Source organism: Rutidosis leptorrhynchoides, chromosome 5 (genome assembly GCF_046630445.1).
Source record: "Rutidosis leptorrhynchoides isolate AG116_Rl617_1_P2 chromosome 5, CSIRO_AGI_Rlap_v1, whole genome shotgun sequence".
NCBI classification, from domain to species: Eukaryota; Viridiplantae; Streptophyta; class Magnoliopsida; order Asterales; family Asteraceae; genus Rutidosis; species Rutidosis leptorrhynchoides.
In genome coordinates this window covers 273,797,215-273,820,592 of record NC_092337.1, presented here as the reverse complement: position 1 = coordinate 273,820,592, position 23,378 = coordinate 273,797,215, and the positions used below count along the sequence as shown (strand labels likewise).

Below are 23,378 nucleotides of genomic sequence, written 5' to 3'. Positions count from 1 at the left end.
CTTGGATACATATAAAGCTAGACTTGTGGCAAAAGGTTTCACTCAAACTCAAGGGGTTGATTATGATGAAACTTTCTCGCCAGTGGCAATGCTAAAGTCTATTAGGATATTATTTGCCATTGCTGCTCACTACGACTATGAAATATGGCAAATGGATGTCAAAACCGCTTTCCTAAATGGATATCTTATGGAAGATGTCTATATGGTTCAGCCTGAAGGTTTTGTTGATCCAAAATATCCTAAAAAGGTATGCAAGTTAAAGAAGTCAATCTACGGATTGAAACAAGCATCTAGAATGTGGAATCATCGTTTTAATGAGGAAGCCGAGAAATTTGGCTTCATTAAAAATGGTGATGAAGCTTGTGTATATAAGAAAGCTAGTGGGAGCACTATCATGTTCCTTGTATTATATGTGGATGATATATTATTATTTGGGAATGATATTACCACAATGCAAGGAGTCAAAACTTGGCTAAAGAGTTGCTTCTCCATTAAGGATCTTGGAGATGCACAATACATATTGGGGATAGGGATCTATAGGAATAGATCCAAGAGATTGATAGGTTTAAGTCAAAGTACATACATTGATAAAATCTTGAAAAGGTTCAAGATGGAAAACTCTAAGAAAGGTCTGGTACCTATTCAAAGAGGAACCGTTCTCAGTTCATCTCAGTGTCCTACAATGAAAGATGAACAAGATAGAATGAAGAAAGTCCCATACGCATCTGCAATTGGGTCTATCATGTATGCAATGATATGTACTAGACCGGATGTGTCATGCGCTCTAAGCTTGACAAGTAGATACCAGAACAACCCAGGAAACAGTCATTGGATTGCTGTTAAAAGTATACTGAAATACCTTAGGAGGACTAAGGATATGTTTCTAATATACGGGTTTGGTGAGGAGGAACTCGCTGTAAAAGGTTACGTGGATGCGAGTTTCCAAACCGATCGAGATGATTCTCGATCACAATCCGGTTATGTATTTAGATTAAATGGAGGTGCGGTCTCTTGGAAGAGTTCAAAACAAGATGTTGTTGCATTATCCACTACAGAATCGGAGTACATTGCTGCCTCATTGGCAGCTCAGGAAGCTGCATGGATGAAGAAATTCATCGACGACTTAGGAGTGGTTCCTACCATTCAAGGCCCTCTTGAGATCTTTTGTGACAACGAAGGTGCGATTGCTCAAATCAAGGAACCTCGTGCTCATCAAAAGACCCGTCACATTGAGCGGAGATTCAACTACATTAGGGATGAAGTTGAAAAGGGAAAGATATGTATTCGCAAAATTCACACAGATCATAACATAGCGGATCCACTCACGAAACTCTTATATGGAGCAAAACATGAAGGACATGTTTGTGCATTAGGGCTTCGATATTCTAGTGATTGGTCATGATCTATTTTAAGTATTGTAACGGGACGAAGTGGTTCAAACTCATTAATATAATTATGGTTTAATTTATTTTGAGTTAAGTTCCTATTTTGCATATTTTATCCATGAATAAGTTATTATTCTAAATTCCGTAGTCGATCACATTTGTGGGAATGAGTGTGAGGTTTAGACTATTATGAACTTAGATTGGTATACATTCATAGGTTGAATGTGGGGCAGGGTTGCTGCCAAGGTTCATAGATATTTGTGGGATACAAATATTGGAAGACCCGCTCTCAAGATTTACTGTATGGAGCCTTTGTGGTTGATCACATGTAATCTTGAGTAAAGGCGAATATCATCGTATCCTCTGACCTGAGATACATATTGGGTCCTGATATTCACCGAGTATTATGCCTTGACTCTTTCCTTCGCTATTCTGAAATATGGTAGTACATAAGGAAGAGCTCAGGTATAATACAAAGTGTGTATCTAGGACGTATGTAGTCAAGATGGAATTTGTCCCTCTTATTCGTTGAGAGTAAGATGTCTAAGGCCTGATAAAGTTAAGTCTATAAGAGAGTGGTCACTCTGTATCTCTTGGATTTGACATGACATCTAGGATAAAAGGATATAATGAAAGATTCACCTACATATATCAGTTCGAGTAGGGAGCTCTAAAGGGATGATGTTATTGAATGGCACAAAATCATAACATATTAGGGGTGATGGACGGTGTGTTAGGCTGTATCCATCACTTGCATTAATTTCTTATGTTTCTCGTGCAAGTGGGAGATTGAAGGTTTTTCGTATGCCCAAGAGACATATTCAAATTAATGTGGCTAATATGTTATGATCCAAGTCGGGTCATACCCAATAACAAGCTTACCAACACTTTAAACGTATTTAATCTTAATGAATGGATCATTAAATAAATACACGACACTTGGACTTTAGAAAATCGGTTTTCTAAAGTATTATTACTTGAGATCAATTACTTGGATAATTTAAATAATAAGGATTTGATTATTTACAAGTTTTAAATAATTAAGTTGTGTCATTTTATAAAATGATTTATAAAACTAAAGTAACTAAGCAAATTAACAAGTTTTATAAAAATAACACATATTTAATAAAACCCATCAAGGGTGGCGGTTTTGGGGGGAACAAAAGGATGTCTCCCATGCTTAGTTGCAACTCCAAGATGACACAACTTCAAAGGTGCATGCTCTACATGTTTACCTAGGTTTGACTCAAGTAACAAGAGAAACTAACATGCATTCAAATATCAAGATACAAGAAAAAACACTCCAATTCTTTTCTTGCTGCAGTCTGGCCGAAAGTTTGGGGGCAAAGGGAGTGTTCTTGAGCTTGTTTGAATGCTTAATTTCAAGTGTCAATAAATCCTAACCATTGTATTAGGTGTTGGGCAAAGTTTGGGGTATTATCCCTTGAGGTTCTATACTTTTAGAACTTGCATTCTCCATCCTTTTAAGGTAGCAGCTGGTCGAATTTTCCAGCAGGTACAGGAGGGTTTCAAGCTAGTGTTTAAGGTGTTTAAGGGTCTTAAACATTAGCAAGCTCAAGGGTGTTGTTGGTGAATCAAAGGCTAGGGTTTTGCTTACTTGAAAGTTCAAGTTAGGAGCCTATTTCTTCATCATCTTCATCCATTTTCTGCTCCATCCAAACAGCCCTCAAAATCCATTTTGAGGAGGTATAAACTCTCTCCTTCTCTTTAATTTGAGAGTATATTTAACAACTTGATCCTTGTGGGAATTAACCTTAAATTGGTTTAAAGATAACAAGTGAAATTTCATAATTACACGCTTCCGGTTTTAATTGATTCTTAAATGGTTTTAAGTATAATGGAACTTGTTAAATCCCAACAGGCCACTGGTTGATTCACGAACCTATAACAATATATACATATATATCAAAGTATGTTCAAAATATATTTACAACACTTTTAATATATTTTGATGTTTTAAGTTTATTAAGTCAGCTGTCCTCGTTAGTAACTTACAACTAGTTGTCCACAGTTAGATGTACAGAAATAAATCGATAAATATTATCTTGAATCAATCCACGACCCAGTTTATACGTATCTCAGTATTGATCACAACTCAAACTATATATATTTTGGAATCAACCTCAACCCTGTATAGCTAACTCCAACATTCACATATAGAGTGTCTATGGTTGTTCCGAAATATATATAGATGTGTCGACATGATAGGTCGAAACATTGTATACGTGTCCATGGTATCTCAAGATTACATAATATACAATACAAGTTGATTAAGTTATGGTTGGAATAGATTTGTTACCAATTTTCACGTAGCTAAAATGAGAAAAATTATCCAATCTTGTTTTACCCATAACTTCTTCATTTTAAATCCGTTTTGAGTGAATCAAATTGCTATGGTTTCATATTGAAATCTATTTTATGAATCTAACAGAAAAAGTATAGGTTTATAGTTGGAAAAATAAGTTACAAGTCATTTTTGTAAAGGTAGTCATTTCAGTCGAAAGAACGACGTCTAGATGACCATTTTAGAAAACATACTTCCACTTTGAGTTTAACCATAATTTTTGGATATAGTTTCATGTTCATAATAAAAATCATTTTCTCAGAATAACAACTTTTAAATCAAAGTTTATCATAGTTTTTAATTAACTAACCCAAAACAGCCCGCGGTGTTACTACGACGGCGTAAATCCGGTTTTACGGTGTTTTTCGTGTTTCCAGGTTTTAAATCATTAAGTTAGCATATCATATAGATATAGAACATGTGTTTAGTTGATTTTAAAAGTCAAGTTAGAAGGATTAACTTTTATTTGCGAATAAGTTTAGAATTAACTAAACTATGTTCTAGTGATTACAAGTTTAAACCTTCGAATAAGATAGCTTTATATGTATGAATCGAATGATGTTATGAACATCATTACTACCTCAAGTTCCTTGGATAAATCTACTGGAAATGAGAAAAATAGATCTAGCTTCAAAGGATCCTTGAATGGCTTGAAAGTTCTTGAAGCAGAATCATAACACGAAAACAATTTCAAGTAAGATTTCCACTCGAAATAAGATTGTTATAGTTATAGAAATTGAATTAAAGTTTGAATATGATTATTACCTTGTATTAGAAAGATAACCTACTGTAAGTAACAAAGGTTTCTTGATCTTGGATGATTACTTGGAATGGATTTAGAAAACTTGGAAGTAAACTTGCAATCTTGGAAGTATTCTTGATTTTATGAAACTAGAACTTTTGGAATTTATGAAGAACACTTAGAACTTGAAGATAGAACTTGAGAGAGATCAATTAGATGAAGAAAATTGAAGAATGAAAGTGTTTGTAGGTGTTTTTGGTCGTTGGTGTATGGATTAGATATAAAGGATATGTAATTTTGTTTTCATGTAAATAAGTCATGAATGATTACTCATATTTTTGTAATTTTATGAGATATTTCATGCTAGTTGCCAAATGATGGTTCCCACATGTGTTAGGTGACTCACATGGGCTGCTAAGAGCTAATCATTGGAGTGTATATACCAATAGTACATACATCTAAAAGCTATGTATTGTAAGAGTACGAATACGGGTGCATACGAGTAGAATTGTTGATGAAACTGAACGAGGATGTAATTGTAAGCATTTTTGTTAAGTAGAAGTATTTTGATAAGTGTCTTGAAGTCTTTCAAAAGTGTATGAATACATATTAAAACACTACATGTATATACATTTTAACTGAGTCGTTAAGTCATCGTTAGTCGTTACATGTAAATGTAAATGTTGTTAACCCAATGTTTATAATATCAAATGAGATTTTAAATTATTATATTATCATGATATTATGATGTACGAATATCTCTTAATATGATCTATATACATTAAATGTCGTTACAACGATAATCGTTACATATATGTCTCGTTTCAAAATCATTAAGTTAGTAGTCTTATTTTTACATATGTAGTTCATTGTTAATATACTTAATGATATGTTTACTTATCATAATATCATATTAACTATATATATATCCATATATATGTCATCATATAGTTTTTTACAAGTTTTAACGTTCGTGAATCACCGGTCAACTTGGGTGGTCAATTGTCTACATGAAACCTATTTCAATTAATCAAGTCTTAACAAGTTTGATTGCTTAATATGTTGGAAACACTTAATCATGTAAATAACAATTTCATTTAATATATATATAAACATGGAAAAGTTCGGGTCACTACAGTACCTACCCGTTAAATAAATTTCGTCCCGAAATTTTAATCAGTTGGAGGTGTTGACGTATCTTCTAGAAATAAATGCGGGTATTTCTTCTTCATCTGATCTTCTCGTTCCCAGGTGAACTCGGGTCCTCTACGAGCATTCCATCGAACCTTAACAATCGGTATCTTGTTTTGTTTAAGTCTCTTAACCTCACGATCCATTATTTCGACGGGTTCTTCAATGAATTGAAGTTTTTCATTGATTTGGATTTCGTCCAACGAAATAGTGAGATCTTCTTTAGCAAAACATTTCTTCAAATTTGAGACATGGAAAGTGTTATGTACAGCCGCGAGTTGTTGAGGTAGCTCTAGTTGGTAAGCTACTGGTCCGACACGATCTATAATCTTGAATGGTCCAATGTACCTTGGATTTAGTTTCCCCCGTTTACCAAATCGAACAAAGCCTTTCCAAGGTGAAACCTTAAGCATGACCATTTCTCCAATTTCAAACTCTATATCTTTTCTTTTACTGTCCGCGTAGCTCTTTTGTCGACTCTGGGCGGTTTTCAATCTTTGTTGAATTTGGATGATTTTCTCGGTAGTTTCTTGTATTATCTCCGGACTCGTAATCTGTCTATCCCCCACTTCATTCCAACAAATCGGAGACCTGCACTTTCTACCATAAAGTGCCTCAAACGGCGCCATCTCAATACTAGAATGATAACTGTTGTTGTAGGAAAATTCTGCTAACGGTAGGTGTTGATCCCAACTGTTTCCGAAATCAATAACACATGCTCGTAGCATGTATTCAAGAATTTGTATCGTCCTTTCGCTCTGCCCATCAGTTTGTGGATGATAGGCAGTACTCATGTCTAGACGCGTTCCTAATGCTTGCTGTAATGTCTGCCAGAATCTTGAAATAAATCTGCCATCCCTATCAGAGATAATAGAGATTGGTATTCCATGTCTGGAGACGACTTCCTTCAAATACATTCATGCTAACTTATCCATCTTGTCATCTTCTCTTATTGGAAGGAAGTGTGCTGATTTGGTGAGACGATCAACTATTACCCAAATAGTATCAAAATCACTTGCAGTCCTTGGCAATTTAGTGATGAAATCTATGGTAATGTTTTCCCATTTTCATTCCGGGATTTCGGGTTATTGAAGTAGACCTGATGGTTTCTGATGCTCTGCTTTGACCTTAGAACACGTCAAACATTCCCCTACGTATTTAGCAACATCGGCTTTCATACCTGGCCACCAAAAATATTTCTTGAGATCCTTGTACATCTTCCCCGTTCCAGGATGTATTGAGTATCTAGTTTTATGAGCTTCTCTAAGTACCATTTCTCTCATATCTCCAAATTTTGGTACCCAAATCCTTTCAGCCCTATACCGGGTTCCGTCTTCCCGAATATTAAGATGCTTATCCGATCCTTTGGGTATTTCATCCTTTAAATTTCCCTCTTTTAAAACTCCTTGTTGCGCCTCCTTTATTTGAGTAGTAAGGTTATTGTGAATCATTATATTCATAGATTTTACTCGAATGGGTTCTCTGTCCTTCCTGCTCAAGGCATCGGCTACCACATTTGCCTTCCCCGGGTGGTAACGAATCTCAAAGTCGTAATCATTCAACAATTCAATCCACCTACGCTGCCTCATATTCAGTTGTTTCTGATTAAATATGTGTTGAAGACTTTTGTGGTCGGTATATATAATACTTTTGACCCCATATAAGTAGTGCCTCCAAGTCTTTAATGCAAAAACAACCGCGCCTAATTCCAAATCATGCGTCGTATAATATTGTCCGTGAATCTTCAATTGTCTAGACGCATAAGCAATCACCTTCGTTCATTGCATTAATACACAACTGAGACCTTGCTTTGATGAGTCACAATAAATCACAAAATCATCATTCCCTTCAGGCAATGACAATATAGGTGCCGTAGTTAGCTTTTTCTTCAATAACTGAAACGCTTTCTCTTGTTCATCCTTCCTTTCAAATTTCTTCCCTTTATGCGTTAATGCAGTCAAGGGTTTTGCTATTCTGGAAAAGTCTTGGATGAACCTTCTGTAGTAACCAGCTAGTCCTAAAAACTGGCGTATGTGTTTCGGAGTTTTCGGGGTTTCCCACTTTTCAACAGTTTCTATCTTTGCCGGATCCACCTTAATACCTTTTTTGTTCACTATGTGACCGAGGAATTGAACTTCTTCTAACCAAAATGCACACTTTGAAAATTTAGCGTACAATTCTTCCTTCCTCAATACTTCTAACACCTTTCTCAAATGTTCACCGTGTTCTTGGTCATTCTTTGAGTAAATAAGTATGTCATCAATGAAAACAATGACAAACTTGTCAAGGTATGGTCCACACACTCGGTTCATAAGGTCCATGAACACAGCTAGTGCATTAGTTAAACTAAACGGCATGACCATAAACTCGTAATGACCATAACGTGTTCTGAAAGCAGTCTTTGGAATATCATCTTCTTTCACCCGCATTTGATGATACCCGGAACGTAAGTCAATCTTTGAATAATCAGACGAGCCTTGTAGTTGATCAAATAAGTCGTCAATTCTCGGTAGTGGGTAGCGGTTCTTGATGGTAAGTTTGTTCAACTCTCGGTAGTCGATACACAACCTGAATGTACCATCTTTCTTCTTGACAAACAAAACAGGAGCTCCCCACGGTGATGTGCTTGGTCGAATGAAACCACGCTCTAAAAGTTCTTGTAATTGGCTTTGCAGTTCTTTCATCTCGCTGGGTACGAGTCTGTAAGGAGCACGAGCTATTGGTGTAGCTCCTGGTACAAGATCTATTTGAAATTCAACGGATCGATGTGGGGGTAATCCCGGTAATTCTTTCGGAAATACATCGGGAAATTCTTTTGCGACGGGAACATCATTGATGCTCTTTTCTTCAGTTTGTACTTTCTCGACGTGTGCTAGAACAGCATAGCAACCTTTTCTTATTAGTTTTTGTGCCTTCAAATTACTAATAAGATGTAGCTTCGTGTTGCCCTTTTCTCCGTACACCATTAAGGGTTTTCCTTTTTCTCGTATAATGCGAATTGCATTTTTGTAACAAACGATCTCTGCTTTCACTTCTTTCAACCAGTCCATACCGATTATCACATCAAAACTCCCTAACTCTACTGGTATCAAGTCAATCTTAAATGTTTCGCTAACCAGTTTAATTTCTCGATTCCGACATATATTATCTGCTGAAATTAATTTACCATTTGCTAATTCGAGTAAAAATTTACTATCCAACGGCGTCAATGGACAACTTAATTTAGCACAAAAATCTCTACTCATATAGCTTCTATCCGCACCCGAATCAAATAAAACGTAAGCAGATTTATTGTCAATAAGAAACGTACCCGTAACAAGCTCCGGGTCTTCCTGTGCCTCTGCCACATTAATATTGAAAACTCTTCCGCGGCCTTGTCCATTCGTGTTCTCCTGGTTCGGGCAATTTCTAATAATGTGGCCCGGTTTTCCACATTTATAACAAACTACATTGGCATAACTTGCTCCAATACTACTTGCTCCGCCATTACTCGTTCCGACACCATTTGTTCCTTTCGTTCTGTTAACCCCTGGTCCGTAGACCTCACACTTCGCCGCGCTATGACCACTTCTTTTACACTTGTTGCAAAATTTGGTGCAGAACCCTGAGTGATACTTTTCACACCTTTGGCATAGCTGCTTCTGATTGTTGTTGTTGTTGCGATTGTTATTGTTGTTGGGACGATTGTTGTAGTTGTTATTGTTGTTGTTGTTGTTGTTGTTGTTGTTGTTGTTGTTGGGCCGTTTGTTGTAGTTGCGATTGATGTTGCGATTGTTGGGATAATTGTTGCGATTATTATTGTAATTGCTGTTGTTGTTGTATTGGTGATTCTTATCACCGTTTTCCTCCCAATTTCTTTTGACTTGCTTCACATTGGCCTCTTCAGCCGTCTGTTCTTTAATTCTTTCCTCAATCTAGTTCACTAGTTTGTGAGCCATTCTACATGCCTGTTGTATGGAGGCGGGCTCGTGTGAACTTATATCTTCTTGGATTCTTTCCGGTAATCCTTTCACAAACGCGTCGATCTTCTCTTCCTCATCTTCGAACGCTCCCGGACACAATAGGCACAATTCTGTGAATCGTCTTTCGTACGTGGTAATATCAAATCCTTGGGTTCGTAACCCTCTAAGTTCTGTCTTGAGCTTATTGACCTCGGTTCTGGGACGGTACTTCTCGTTCATCAAGTGCTTGAATGCTGACCACGGTAGTGCGTAAGCATCATCTTGTCCCACTTGCTCTAGATAGGTATTCCACCATGTTAATGCAGAACCTGTGAAGGTATGCGTAGCGTACTTTGCTTTGTCCTCTTCAGTACACTTACTTATGGCAAACACCGATTCGACCTTCTCGGTCCACCGTTTCAATCCGATCGGTCCTTCGGTTCGATCAAATTCCAAAGGTTTGCAGGCAGTGAATTCTTTGTAGGTGCATCCTACACGATTTCCTGTACTGCTAGATCCAAGGTTATTGTTGGTATGTAGCGCAACCTGTACTGCGGCTATGTTTGACGCTAGAAAAGTACGGAATTCCTCTTCATTCATATTCACGGTGTGTCGAGTAGTCGGTGTCATTTCCTTCAAAATAGTCAAATGGAACAAGTTAATCATACGGAATATTAAGAGTAGTTAATAGTATTTCGTAGCATAATATGAACTCATTTATAAAAGCTTTTTCTTCATATTAGCGTTTTATAAGTTTAAATTCGGGTAGTACCTACCCGTTAAGTTCATACTTAGTAGCTAATATACAATTCAACTACTACAATTCTATATGAAAAACTGATTATAATAATATTTCGCGTTCAAACTTTTATACAATATTTTACAAACTTACAATACCGCTTATTTTACATAAAGCATGAAATATAGCACACAATAACTTTGATACAAGATAGTTGTGAAGATAATTCTAGCTAGTACACAAGTCGTTCAGCAAAGGCAATAAAGACACGTAATTCATACGTCCAGAAACAAGTCATGCATTCTGGTTTTACTAGGACTACTTCCCATCCTTGGTCTTGTGGAACATAACCGTTATGGCCGTTGATAAGACAGCGTGTTGTAACGTCGTCAAATGGACGAGGGTTACGTAATGACCAACAGTCTCGTAATAACCTAAAAATCTCATTTCTTACCCCAATTACCGACTCCGTCACTTGTGGGAACGTTTTGTTTAATAGCTGTAGCCCGATGTTCTTTTTCTCACTTTGGTGAGAAGCGAACATTACTAACCCGTAAGCATAGCATGCTTCTTTATGTTGCATGTTAGTCGCTTTTTCTAAATCATGAAGTCCTATATTCGGATACATTGAGTCAAAATAATTTCTTAACCCGTTGCGTAAAATAGTATTTGGGTTCCCCGCAATATATGCGTCAAAGTAAACACATCGTAACTTATGGGTTTCCCAATGTGATATCCCCCATCTTTCAAACGAAAGTCTCTTATAAACCAAGACATTCTTGGAAAGTTCTTCGAATGTCTTACAAACTGATCTCGCCTTAAATAGTTGTGCCGAGGAATTCTGACCGACTCTAGACAAGATTTCATCAATCATGTCTCCGGGTAGGTCTCTTAAAATATTGGGTTGTCTATCCATTTTGTGTTTTTAAATGGTAAAATAGACAAGAGTTAGATTCATAAAAAAATACTTATTAATACAAGCAATTTTTACATATATCATAAAGCATAAGCACACTATATTACATATATTACACCACACGAATACAACTATCTTATTCCGACTCGCTCGTTTCTTCTTCTTCGGTTTTGGTTCGTTTTGCCAAGTTTCTAGGGATATATGATGTTCCCCTAATACTAGCTGTCGTTTTCCACAACGGTTTAGAAAAACCTGGTGGTTTAGAGGTTCCCGGGTCATTGTTACAACTTAAGGACTTCGGGGGTTGACGATACATATAAAGTTCATCGGGGTTAGAATTAGATTTCTCTATTTTTATGCCCTTTCCCTTATTATTTTCTTTTGCTTTTTTTAAATTCAGTTGGGGTAATTTCTATACATCATCGGAATTCTCGTCGGAATCCGATTCATCGGAGAGTTGGTAATCCTCCCAATATTTTGCTTCCTTGGCGGAAACACCATTGACCATAATTAACCTTGGTCGGTTGGTTGAGGATTTTATTTTACTTAACCGTTTTATTATTTCCCCCACCGGTTCTATTTCCTCCTCCGGTTCCTCCTCTTCCGGTTCTGATTCTTCTTCCGGTTCTGATTCTTCTTCCGGTTCCTCTTCGGAAACTTGTGAATCAGTCCAATATATATTCAACTCTTCGTTATTATTAGGTGAGTCAATGGGATTTGTGCTAGAGGTAGACATCTATCACACAATATCAAACATGTTAAGAGATTAATATATCACATAATATATACATGTTAATAATATATAGTTTCCAACAAAAATGTTAAGCAATCATTTTTAAAGAAAACACGGTCGAAGTCCAGACTCACTAATGCATCCTAACAAACTCGATAAGACACACTAATGCAAATTTTCTGGTTCTCTAAGACCAACGCTCGGATACCAACTGAAATGTCCCGTTCTTATTGATTAAAAACGTTCCATATTAATTGATTTCGTTGCGAGGTTTTGACCTCTATATGAGACGTTTTTCAAAGATTGCATTCATTTTTAAAACAAACCATAACCTTTATTTCATAAATAAAGGTTTAAAAACCTTTACGTAGATTATCAAATAATGATAATCTAAAATATCCTGTTTACACACGACCATTACATAATGGTTTACAATACAAATATGTTACATCGAAATTAGTTTCTTGAATGCAGTTTTTACGCAATATCATACAAACATGGACTCCAAATCTTGTTCTTATTTTAGTATGCAACAGCGGAAGCTCTTAGTATTCACCTGAGAATAAACATGCTTTAAACGTCAACAAAAATGTTGGTGAGTTATATGTATAACCTATATATATCAAATCGTAACAATAGACCACAAGATTTCATATTTCAATACACATCCCATACATAGAGTTAAAAATCATTCATATGGTGAACACCTGGTAATCGACATTAACAAGATGCATATATAAGAATATCCCCATCATTCCGGGACGCCCTTCGGATATGATATAAATTTCGAAGTACTAAAGCATCCGGTACTTTGGATGGGGGTTTGTTAGGCCCAATAGATCTATCTTTAGGATTCGCGTCAATTAGGGTGTCTGTTCCCTAATTCTTAGATTACCAGACTTAATAAAAAGGGGCATATTCGATTTCGATAATTCAACCATAGAATGTAGTTTCACGTACTTGTGTCTATTTTGTAAATCATTTATAAAACCTGCATGTATTCTCATCCCAAAAATATTAGATTTTAAAAGTGGGACTATAACTCACTTTCACAGATTTTTACTTCGTCGGGAAGTAAGACTTGGCCACTGGTTGATTCACGAACCTATAACAATATATACATATATATCAAAGTATGTTCAAAATATATTTACAACACTTGTAATATATTTTGATGTTTTAAGTTTATTAAGTCAGCTGTCCTCGTTAGTAACCTACAACTAGTTGTCCACAGTTAGATGTACAGAAATAAATCGATAAATATTCTCTTGAATCAATCCACGACCCAGTGTATACGTATCTCAGTATTGATCACAACTCAAACTATATATATTTTGGAATCAACCGCAACCCTGTATAGCTAACTCCAACATTTACATATAGAGTGTCTATGGTTGTTCCGAAATATATATAGATGTGTCGACATGATAGGCTGAAACATTGTATACATGTCCATGGTATCTCAAGATTACATAATATACAATACAAGTTGATTAAGTTATGGTTGGAATAGATTTGTTACCAATTTTCACGTAGCTAAAATGAGAAAAATTATCCAATCTTGTTTTACCCATAACTTCTTCATTTTAAATCCGTTTTGAGTGAATCAAATTGCTATGGTTTCATATTGAAATATATTTTATGAATCTAAACAGAAAAAGTATAGGTTTATTGTCAGAAAAATAAGTTACAAGTCGTTTTTGTAAAGGTAGTCATTTCAGTCGAAAGAACGACGTCTAGATGACCATTTTAGAAAACATACTTCCACTTTGAGTTTAACCATAATTTTTGGTTATAGTTTCATGTTCATAATAAAAATCATTTTCTCAGAATAACAACTTTTAAATCAAAGTTTATCATAGTTTTTAATTAACTAACCCAAAACAGCCCGCGGTGTTACTACGACGGCGTAAATCCGATTTTACGGTGTTTTCCGTGTTTCCAGGTTTTAAATCATTAAGTTAGCATATCATATAGATATAGAACATGTGTTTAGTTGATTTTAAAAGTCAAGTTAGAAGGATTAACTTTTATTTGCGAATAAGTTTAGAATTAACTAAACTATGTTCTAGTGATTACAAGTTTAAACCTTCGAATAAGATAGCTTTATATGTATGAATCGAATGATGTTATGAACATCATTACTACCTCAAGTTCCTTGGATAAATCTACTGGAAATGAAAAAAATAGATCTAGCTTCAAAGGATCCTTAGATGGCTTGAAAGTTCTTAAAGCAGAATCATGACACGAAAACAATTTCAAGTAAGATTTCCACTCGAAATAAGATTGTTATAGTTATAGAAATTGAATTAAAGTTTGAATATGATTATTACCTTGTATTAGAAAGATAACCTACTGTAAGTAACAAAGGTTTCTTGATCTTGGATGATTACTTGGAATGGATTTAGAAAACTTGGAAGTAAACTTGCAATCTTGGAAGTATTCTTGATTTTATGAAACTAGAACTTTTGAAATTTATGAAGAACACTTAGAACTTGAAGATAGAACTTGAGAGAGATCAATTAGATGAAGAAAATTGAAGAATGAAAGTATTTGTAGGTGTTTTTGGTCGTTGGTGTATGGATTAGATATAAAGGATATGTAATTTTGTTTTCATGTAAATAAGTCATGAATGATTACTCATATTTTTGTAATTTTATGAGATATTTCATGCTAGTTACCAAATGATGATTCCCACATATGTTAGGTGACTCACATGGGCTGCTAAGAGCTGATCATTGGAGTGTATATACCAATAGTACATACATCTAAAAGCTGTGTATTGTACGAGTACGAATACGGGTGCATACGAGTAGAATTGTTGATGAAATTGAATGAGGATGTAATTGTAAGCATTTTTGTTAAGTAGAAGTATTTTGATAAGTGTCTTAAAGTCTTTCAAAAGTGTATGAATACATATTAAAACACTACATGTATATACATTTTAACTGAGTCGTTAAGTCATCGTTAGTCGTTACATGTAAATGTTGTTTTGAAACCTTTAGGTTAACGATCTTGTTAAATGTTGTTAACCCAATGTTTATAATATCAAATGAGATTTTAAATTATTATATTATCATGATATTATGCTGTACGAATATCTCTTAATATGATCTATATACATTAAATTTCGTTACAACGATAATCGTTACATATATGTCTCGTTTCAAAATCATTAAGTTAGTAGTCTTGTTTTTACATATGTAGTTCATTGTTAATATACTTAATGATATGTTTACTTATCACAATATCATGTTAACTATATATATATCCATATATATGTCATCATATAGTTTTTTACAAGTTTTAACGTTCGTGAATCACCGGTCAACTTGGGTGGTCAATTGTCTATATGAAACCTATTTCAATTAATCAAGTCTTAACAAGTTTGATTGCTTAACATGTTGGAAACACTTAATCATGTAAATAACAATTTCATTTAATATATATATATATAAACATGGAAAAGTTCGGGTCACTACAATGTCGTCCTACATATGATTAACCACTTATATCTTATGTGTCATCATCAAAACAAAGTGATTAACATTTGAATATTATGATTGGAATCTTAACCAACAGCTTATTTTCCAGAAAACATGTTAAGTAGTCGTTTGATTCAAAATAAAATCGTTGTTTAACAAGTTTTACCGTAAACGTTCGAGTAAGCATAAAATAAGTTTTACAAACTCAATAGACATGATACCCTAGTCTATTTCAAGTGCTTTTCAATTATCTATCCAACTAACATCATTTCATCCATCAATTCCAAACAAATAAATTGCAGTTTTTCAGAATAAAGCATAATTACACGTCGAAACTTCAATTAATCATAACTATAGCTATACATAACAAAATCATGCGATTCTTGCGAACAAAGTTATTAAGTTTTCGATGGGTATACATCTAAATACTTTATATTTATAGAAAAAAAAAGTCATCTTATCATTATCATAGCATACAAATTCATGATTTAACCCTAACGTGTAAACCGATCATTATAACGACTAGTAATGCATACAAACACAATCAATTGAGCAATAGACCAACAAACACTATGTAATCTCAAAAATTAGATTTATAAAATTAGGTTTTATAGTTTTATACCTCTAAAGATCAAATTGCTTATATCAATGTGTAGGGACGATCAAAGCTATCACTTTCGTGTAGATCGTAAGAGTAAACAGACAATTTTTGATGACGAATTTAAGAGATGATGTTGATCAAATAGATGATGAAGGATAATGCAGTTTTCCACCATGAATGATCAAGGAGAGGGGTTTAATTCATTTTTTGGTGATTAGTGGATATCATGGACTAAAACTTGGGATTAACTAGTTATTTAATGGGTTAAATAAGTAGTTAGGGCCAATACATGAACTAAATGGATATGGGAGGTGGATTTTCGGCCCTTGGAGCCTTGTGGAAGGTATTTGGGCTGAATTTAACAATTTAGTACATTTATAGTGTAGCCCGTTAGGTGTCGATAGGTTCTGTGGCCCGAAAACTCGAACCGAGTCGCTAAACGTTAATTTTTCCGTTTTTAATTTATAAAAACTCCAATAAATTGAAAGTATTTTTAAAACATAATAATTATATCAAATAATTATTAAAAGTGAATTATATTATGTTTTGGCTTCCTTGTTCACAAAGTGTGCTTCATTTCTAGTTGCCACCGAATTCCCGGGACGTTAACCGATTGTTAAAACACATTCCACCAAGTTTAATTCATAAAATATATAATAAATTAAATAACTTTTTCACAAAGTTAATAATTATTAAAAATAATTATTTAATCAAAAAATGAGTGTTTCGCAGTCCCAAAAGACATCCTTTGCAGTTCATAAAACCATATCGTTTTCTCGTATTTTAAAATCCGAAATAAGTTTTCTGATTAATATATTCTCATATTAATTATAGTAGTCCTCAAAGAACCAAGTATGCATTTAATTAGATTAAATACACAAAATTCAAGTAAGTTTCATTAAATAACTTAACGGACAATTAACGAAGCTTAACGGAAATATCAGGGTTCTTACATATTTTCAAAAGCCGTGAAAGCTTCTATGGACATTTTATGATTTGCAAACATCAAACTCTTCGAATTGGTCCCTCGGAACTTTTCTATTTAAAGCGTACGACGACTTACAAAAACCTTCACACAAAGGATCCGCGCAATCACAATAAATCCTTCCGCCACGTCCAAACGAGATCGGAGAAGGCTTATCAACTTTCGTATTATCCTCACAACTCGCCTTCAAAGCTTCCTTCTTTTTCTTCTTCTCCATCGTTAAACGAGCCAACCTTTTCGTGAACGTGATATTGTCATCATTAACTTCCACAAAATCAGGGATAGAAACCCTAACAGTAGAAACCGAGCACAAACCAGGCCCAAACTCAGGCATACAAGTACTAACAGACTTCATCACTTCGTCGGGAGCATAGAAGGGCTTAAGTGTAGGCTTGGTTTTAACCGATCTTGACTCGAAAGTAGACCTATCAATCAACCCAAACTCAATACCGGCCCCAACTTCATCAGCGACCGACATAATCTATCCCATAACAAGGGGATGAGCATTTAACAACCAGCCCATTATTGAATCCACAATCAGACACTTTTAAACTATAATCAGAAGCTTGATTAGAATAGTCTAATTTAGCTCTTGAAGCATCAACCTGATCAAGCTCAGAATTACGGTTATTCGTAAGCCCATTTCAAAATGTTTTATATAGATTCGTGCTCGTTTATACAATTTTAGTTTGATATGAATGGTCACAGTTACCCCCGGTTCCCTACAACTAAGATATACCCAGTAACTGGAGAACCGCCTCATCAAATAATATCTTTTCTCAGTCTGTTTCTGTCATTATTTCTCTTAAACAATATTCTATTTTCTATATATCAAAAGACTTTATGAACGAATATATATATATATATATATATATATATATATATATATATATATATATATATATATATATATATATATATATAAAGAGTCACTAATTATTTGATACTACTCAGTCACTCACTATTGTACATAAAGTACTATACTGTACTGATACTAAAGCATGCTAAAAGTGGATGTATCAAAATCACATGTGGAAAAATCTACAACCATTAAATTAATACTTGTCGTTTAAACGGTTTTAATCTTAGCCCAAATGGTAGAAGAAGTAACGTCCAAATGAATATCAATTGTTTATTTATTTTCTTATTTTTACTCTTTATCAACCAAAAACCCCCAAAATATTTATATTTATTATCATAAGCATAATAACCAAAAACCAATTATCAAACACTAACTTTAAATACTATGCCTCTCTTATTATCGATTGCTAGTACCACACCGATCGGGAGTTGACCGTAAGTGCACGATTAGTTATTTATATTTCAAGTATTATAACTTTAAAGGTATAGAGCGCTCGCGCAATCCTAACAATATCTAACTAACATAATTTAACTAATACAACAGAATTAATATAATTTACTCAAGGTAAGGTATATGAAAATTGTATCCGTTAATGTTGATGGCCCATTTTCAATAATAATTAGCTATATAATAACAACAACAACAATGATCATATATATATATATATATATATATATATATATATATATATATATATATATATATATATATATATATATATATATATATTTTAAGAGCAAAGGGCAACTTAAACGCAAGTGCAAACAGAACCGCGCTATGAAATAAGCAAACTGCGAATTGCGCTATGACATTGCGGATCTACGCATAAAGAAAGATTGCAAAAGATGTCCCGCACAAACATTGCGGATATGTCGGTGCTGCGCGGACAGTTACTCCGCAGATATTCCAAACCTATAAATAGAGAGCTTGGCATCTCATTTTAGGTTGTTGATTTTGTGCAATTGCTCTGGTTTTTATGGTTCACTTGTGAATACGCCCAAGTACCAATCATAATCAAGCCAAGGTAATGCGATCAAAACTGGGACATGGTGATTAATCACTTGAATCTAAGTAAAAGATGATCATAAGGTCCCAAAAACATTATCAGCACCACCATCCACCCCTCATTGCACTAAATTTCTAAATTAGATCTAAACATCTAATTTAGGATTGATCAATTGGCGCCATCCGTGGGACATGAATTAAAATTGAATTCGATAAATTTGTTTCTCGTAATCAAATGCTGTTGATTGTGAATTCAATTATAATCATGTTCTTGATCAATGATTTGCAGGTCTACACATCTACAGTGTTTAATAATTTGATTTGTGCATACAATGAAAAAGTCAAATGACAACGCAGTTATTAAGAGAACTTTGAAATTAGTAATGCTTCAATATCGACGAGATAACAGATTTAAAAACGATTCAAAGGCTAACAATCTTGTAAAATCAAGGCAAAACTGGTCAGTAGAGCCAAATTCGCGCAGAGATGAGTTGGTTTGTGTAAATAAGCGACAAGCACAGTAAGCAAAAATAGTAGGCATGGTTCATAAGCGAAAGAAATCTCATAAAAGAAAAGCTATGGAAACGCTTGAAAAATGGTGACTTGCACCAATAATGTTTCCGCCAACGCAGAATTACGACATGATTGATTTGCCGGTAATTGTATCTTGCAAAATTGCAAACACTGGAATCACAATTATGAAAGTGCATGTGAACACGGGAAGCAGCGTGGACATCATGTATGAACAATGCTTCCGCAAGCTACCATATGGCCGATACCTACTGCAGTTTCGATATCTGGTTTTGCAGGAGAATTCGCATGGCTGGTTGGGCAACTGCCACTCAAAATTGAGCTTGTTGATGAAACAGATGCAAAGTTTATGCGTCAAGCATGGTTGGATTTGTATGTTATGCGCTCTGCTTCGCGCTAAAATATGTTACTGGGACATGCTGCATTATTGAAGTTTGGAATAATTCCTTCAACCATACACGGAATGATAAAGTTTGCAGCATGTAAGGGTGTTGCAACTATGAATTCTACGATAGTACAACCAATTTGTGCAAATGTTAACATAAAAGGCGCAGTAAATGCAAATGCTGGCTCGGAAGATAATTTGGTTGTCATAAACCATGCTTATCAAGAACAAACAATCAAAAATGGCAGCAATTTAGATGCGGATGTTAAACAGCGGTTAGTGCAACTGCTTATTGCAAATATGGATGTCTTTACGTGGTGCGAACAAGATATGACCGGTGTTCCATGAAAGATTGCGGAACATAGACTTAATGCAAATCCCGCGTTAAAACCAATAATTCAAAAGCGCATAAGCATAGGCGCATGGCTCCAGACCGCATGCAATTGCTGTATAGAGAAGTAACTAAACTTGTTAAAGCAGGCATTCTACGTGAAGTAAAATATCAAACATGGGTTTCGAACCCATTGCATGTTAAAAAAAACCCGATGGATCGTGGCGAATGTGCATTGATTTCAAAGATATCAACAAAGCATGCCCCAAAGATAACTATCCGCTGCCAGAAATAGACTGAAAAGCTGAATTGCTAAATGAGTATCCTTTTAAGTGTTTTCTAGATGCTTACAAAGGATATCATAAAATACCAATGGCAGAAGAGGATGAAGACAAAACTGTGTTTCATACAGGAAAGGGCATATATTGCTATATCAAGATGCCATTTGGACTTAAGAATGTTGGCGCTACATATCAACGCTTGATAGATAGCGCATTCGAAAGTCAAATTGGGCGCAATCTTAAGGCGCACGTGGATGATTTGGTAATAAAAAGTAAAGCGCAAGATCAAATGTTGCAAGATATTGCGGAAACATTTCAAAATCTGCGAAAGACAATTGCCTTTCTTTAAAAGGCTAAATGGATTTTTAAATCAGAAAATTTTTTTATAGACTGCAGAAGCGGACAGTGTGTTTCAGGAGATGAAGGAATTGTTAGCAACGTTACCTACATTAACTGCGCCAGTAAAAGGCGAATTTCTATATCTTTACATTTCGATTGCGAACGAAGCATTTGGCTTTGTATTGATTACGGAACGCAAGAAACCACAGAAGCCAATTTAATTTGTAAGTAAAGCACTTACGGGCAGTGAAATCAATTACGCGCCAATTGGAAAATTTGTGTATGCATTACTTCTAACTTCTAGAAGACTGCGGAGGTATTTTCAAGGGCATCCTGTTCATGTCTTAACTAATTTATCAGTTAAACAAGTTCTAAACAAGCCTGAAATATCTGAAAGGCTTGCTAAATGGGCAATTGAATTAGGATCCTATGAAATAACTTATCTACCGCGAATTTCAGTAAAGGGGCAAGATTTGGCGGATTATCTTGCTGAAATGACAGGCGAGTTGGAAGTAATTCATGAAAAAACAAAATTGAAGCCTGTTCAAGGAGAAACATGGGATTTGTTTACTGATGGTGCATCATGCGTAGAAGGTGCAGGTGCGGGTTTAATTTTTACAAGCCCAAGTGGGGAGGAGCATACATATGCGCTACGTTTTAATTTTGATGTTACAAATAATGAAGCTGAATATGAGGCGTTGCTTGCTGGATTAAACATTGTGCTTAAATTGAACATCACAAAGTTGCGCACATATGTTGATTCGCAGTTGGTTTTTAATCAGTTTAATAGCTCCTTTGATGCACATGAGCTTTCTATACAAAAGTATTTAAAGTTGCTAAAAGAAACTACAGTGAAGTTTGAGCATTTTGAGCTCGCACAAGTTTCAATAAGCCAAAAAAAAAGGCAGATGCATTAAACAAACTTGCAGCCTTAACCTTTTTGCATTTTCAAAAGCAAGTTTGGGTGGAAGAATTGCCCAACAAAGTAATTGATGGCGGGTTAGTCGTTGCGGCCATTGAAGAAGTGCAACCAAATTGGATGAACCCAATCATTGAAAATCTGCGTAATAACATACTGCCAGAAGATAAAGATGAGGCAAGATTAATGCACATAAGGTCGCCTATCTATACCATTGAAAATGATATATTGTATCGCAAACCTTACAACGGGTCATTAATGCGCTTTGTTGGGCCCGCAGAGGCATAGATGATCATTGAAGAGATTCATAGCGGTTCTTGTGCATTGCATTCTGGATATAAGACTATTGCGGCTAAAATTATTCGGTTGGGCTACTTTTGGCCAACTCTATATCGCGATGTGGAAAAAATAGTAAAAAGGTTCAAAAGTTGTCAAAGGCATGCGCCACATAACAGAAAATCAAGGCATGATATGATTCCAGTGAACTCACCGTGGCCATTCTATAAATGGGCAATTGATATTATAGGGCCATTTCCTTTGGGAGCAGGAAACGTGAAATTCCTGATTGTGGTAATTGATTATTTCACCAAATAGGTGGAAGCAAAGGCACTACGCACAATTACAAGAGTGCAAGCGCAAAATTTTGTATGGGAATATATCATTTACAGATTTGGCATACCACGTGAAATTGTTAGTGAGAATGGTACACAGATAGCGAAAGATCCATTTAATAGTTGGTGCGAAGAATTAAACACCGTGCAAAAATTTACATCTGTTGCGCACCTACAAGCCAATGGATTGTGCGAAGTAACTAATCGCGATATTGTTAGTGGAACTAAAAAAATGCTTAAATGAAAAGTGGACTGGATTGGTTGATGAACTATCCAATGTGTTGTGGGCTCATCACACAACGTTTAAGAAAAGTACTGGCGAAACACCCTTTTGTCTTGTGTATGGCTCAGAGGCAATGATTCCCGCAGAATTTTTTGTGCCAACACATAGGGCAGCATTATGTGAAAATTTTTGTGCGAATGATGATACATTATGTGAAAATTTGAATTTTGTGGAGGAACGCAGATTAATGGCTGCAATAAAAGAAGCAAACAACAAGCAACAGATTGCAAAATATTATAACAAAAAGGTGCGTGCTTTAGCCTTCGATGTTGGCGAGTGGGTTTTACGCAATAATGAAGCAAGCCGCGTAGAAAACGTTGGTAAATTGGTACCCAATTGGGAAGGACCCTACCAAATAATAGCAATAAACGTGATTGGTTCTTACAAGCTCGCAAAAATCGACGGACGAATCATCCCTAATGCATGGCGTGCTACGCTGTTGAAAAGATATTAAGCATACGTTGTTGGTTGCGCAATGATTTACGCGTAGAGAAATTCAGAAATTTTGTTGTAATTCTGTAATCAGAAATTTGTATGCAATTATTTGCAGTTGAATAATGCATGTTTACTTTTTACATAAGGAATGATATTTTGTTTGTGGTTTAATATTGTTTGCAAAAATGGTTAAAGTCCATGCAGATACTTAAACGCGTAAATATTGGTAATAGCGAAGGAAAAGGCCGCCATAAGGAACATATTTTTCAAGTGTTAGCGAAATGATGGAACTTGTATATATTAAGTTATTTTC

At 35.1% G+C, this 23,378-nt stretch overlaps 1 protein-coding gene across 1 annotated transcript; it reads left to right on the top strand.

Moving 5' to 3' along the window:
- The first annotated feature begins 20,569 nt into the window (after positions 1–20,569).
- Positions 20,570–23,084, top strand: LOC139849385 (uncharacterized). Its single transcript, XM_071839042.1, has 6 exons — positions 20,570–20,740; positions 20,868–21,012; positions 21,178–21,698; positions 21,773–21,913; positions 22,331–22,439; positions 22,567–23,084. The coding sequence occupies exons 1-6, from the start codon at positions 20,570–20,572 to the stop codon at positions 23,082–23,084; spliced, it is 1,605 nt and encodes a 534-aa protein (XP_071695143.1).
- The last annotated feature ends 294 nt before the right edge of the window (positions 23,085–23,378 follow it).

Bases quoted from the DNA above. Each gene is read 5' to 3' on its own strand.
- LOC139849385 (XM_071839042.1), top strand. From the start codon at position 20,570: ATGGCAGAAGAGGATGAAGACAAAACTGTGTTTCATACAGGAAAGGGC. The intron at 21,013-21,177 runs GCAAGAAACCAC...CTAATTTATCAG, and splicing joins CTTTGTATTGATTACGGAAC to TTAAACAAGTTCTAAACAAG. The intron at 21,699-21,772 runs GTTTCAATAAGC...CATTTTCAAAAG, and splicing joins AGCATTTTGAGCTCGCACAA to CAAGTTTGGGTGGAAGAATT.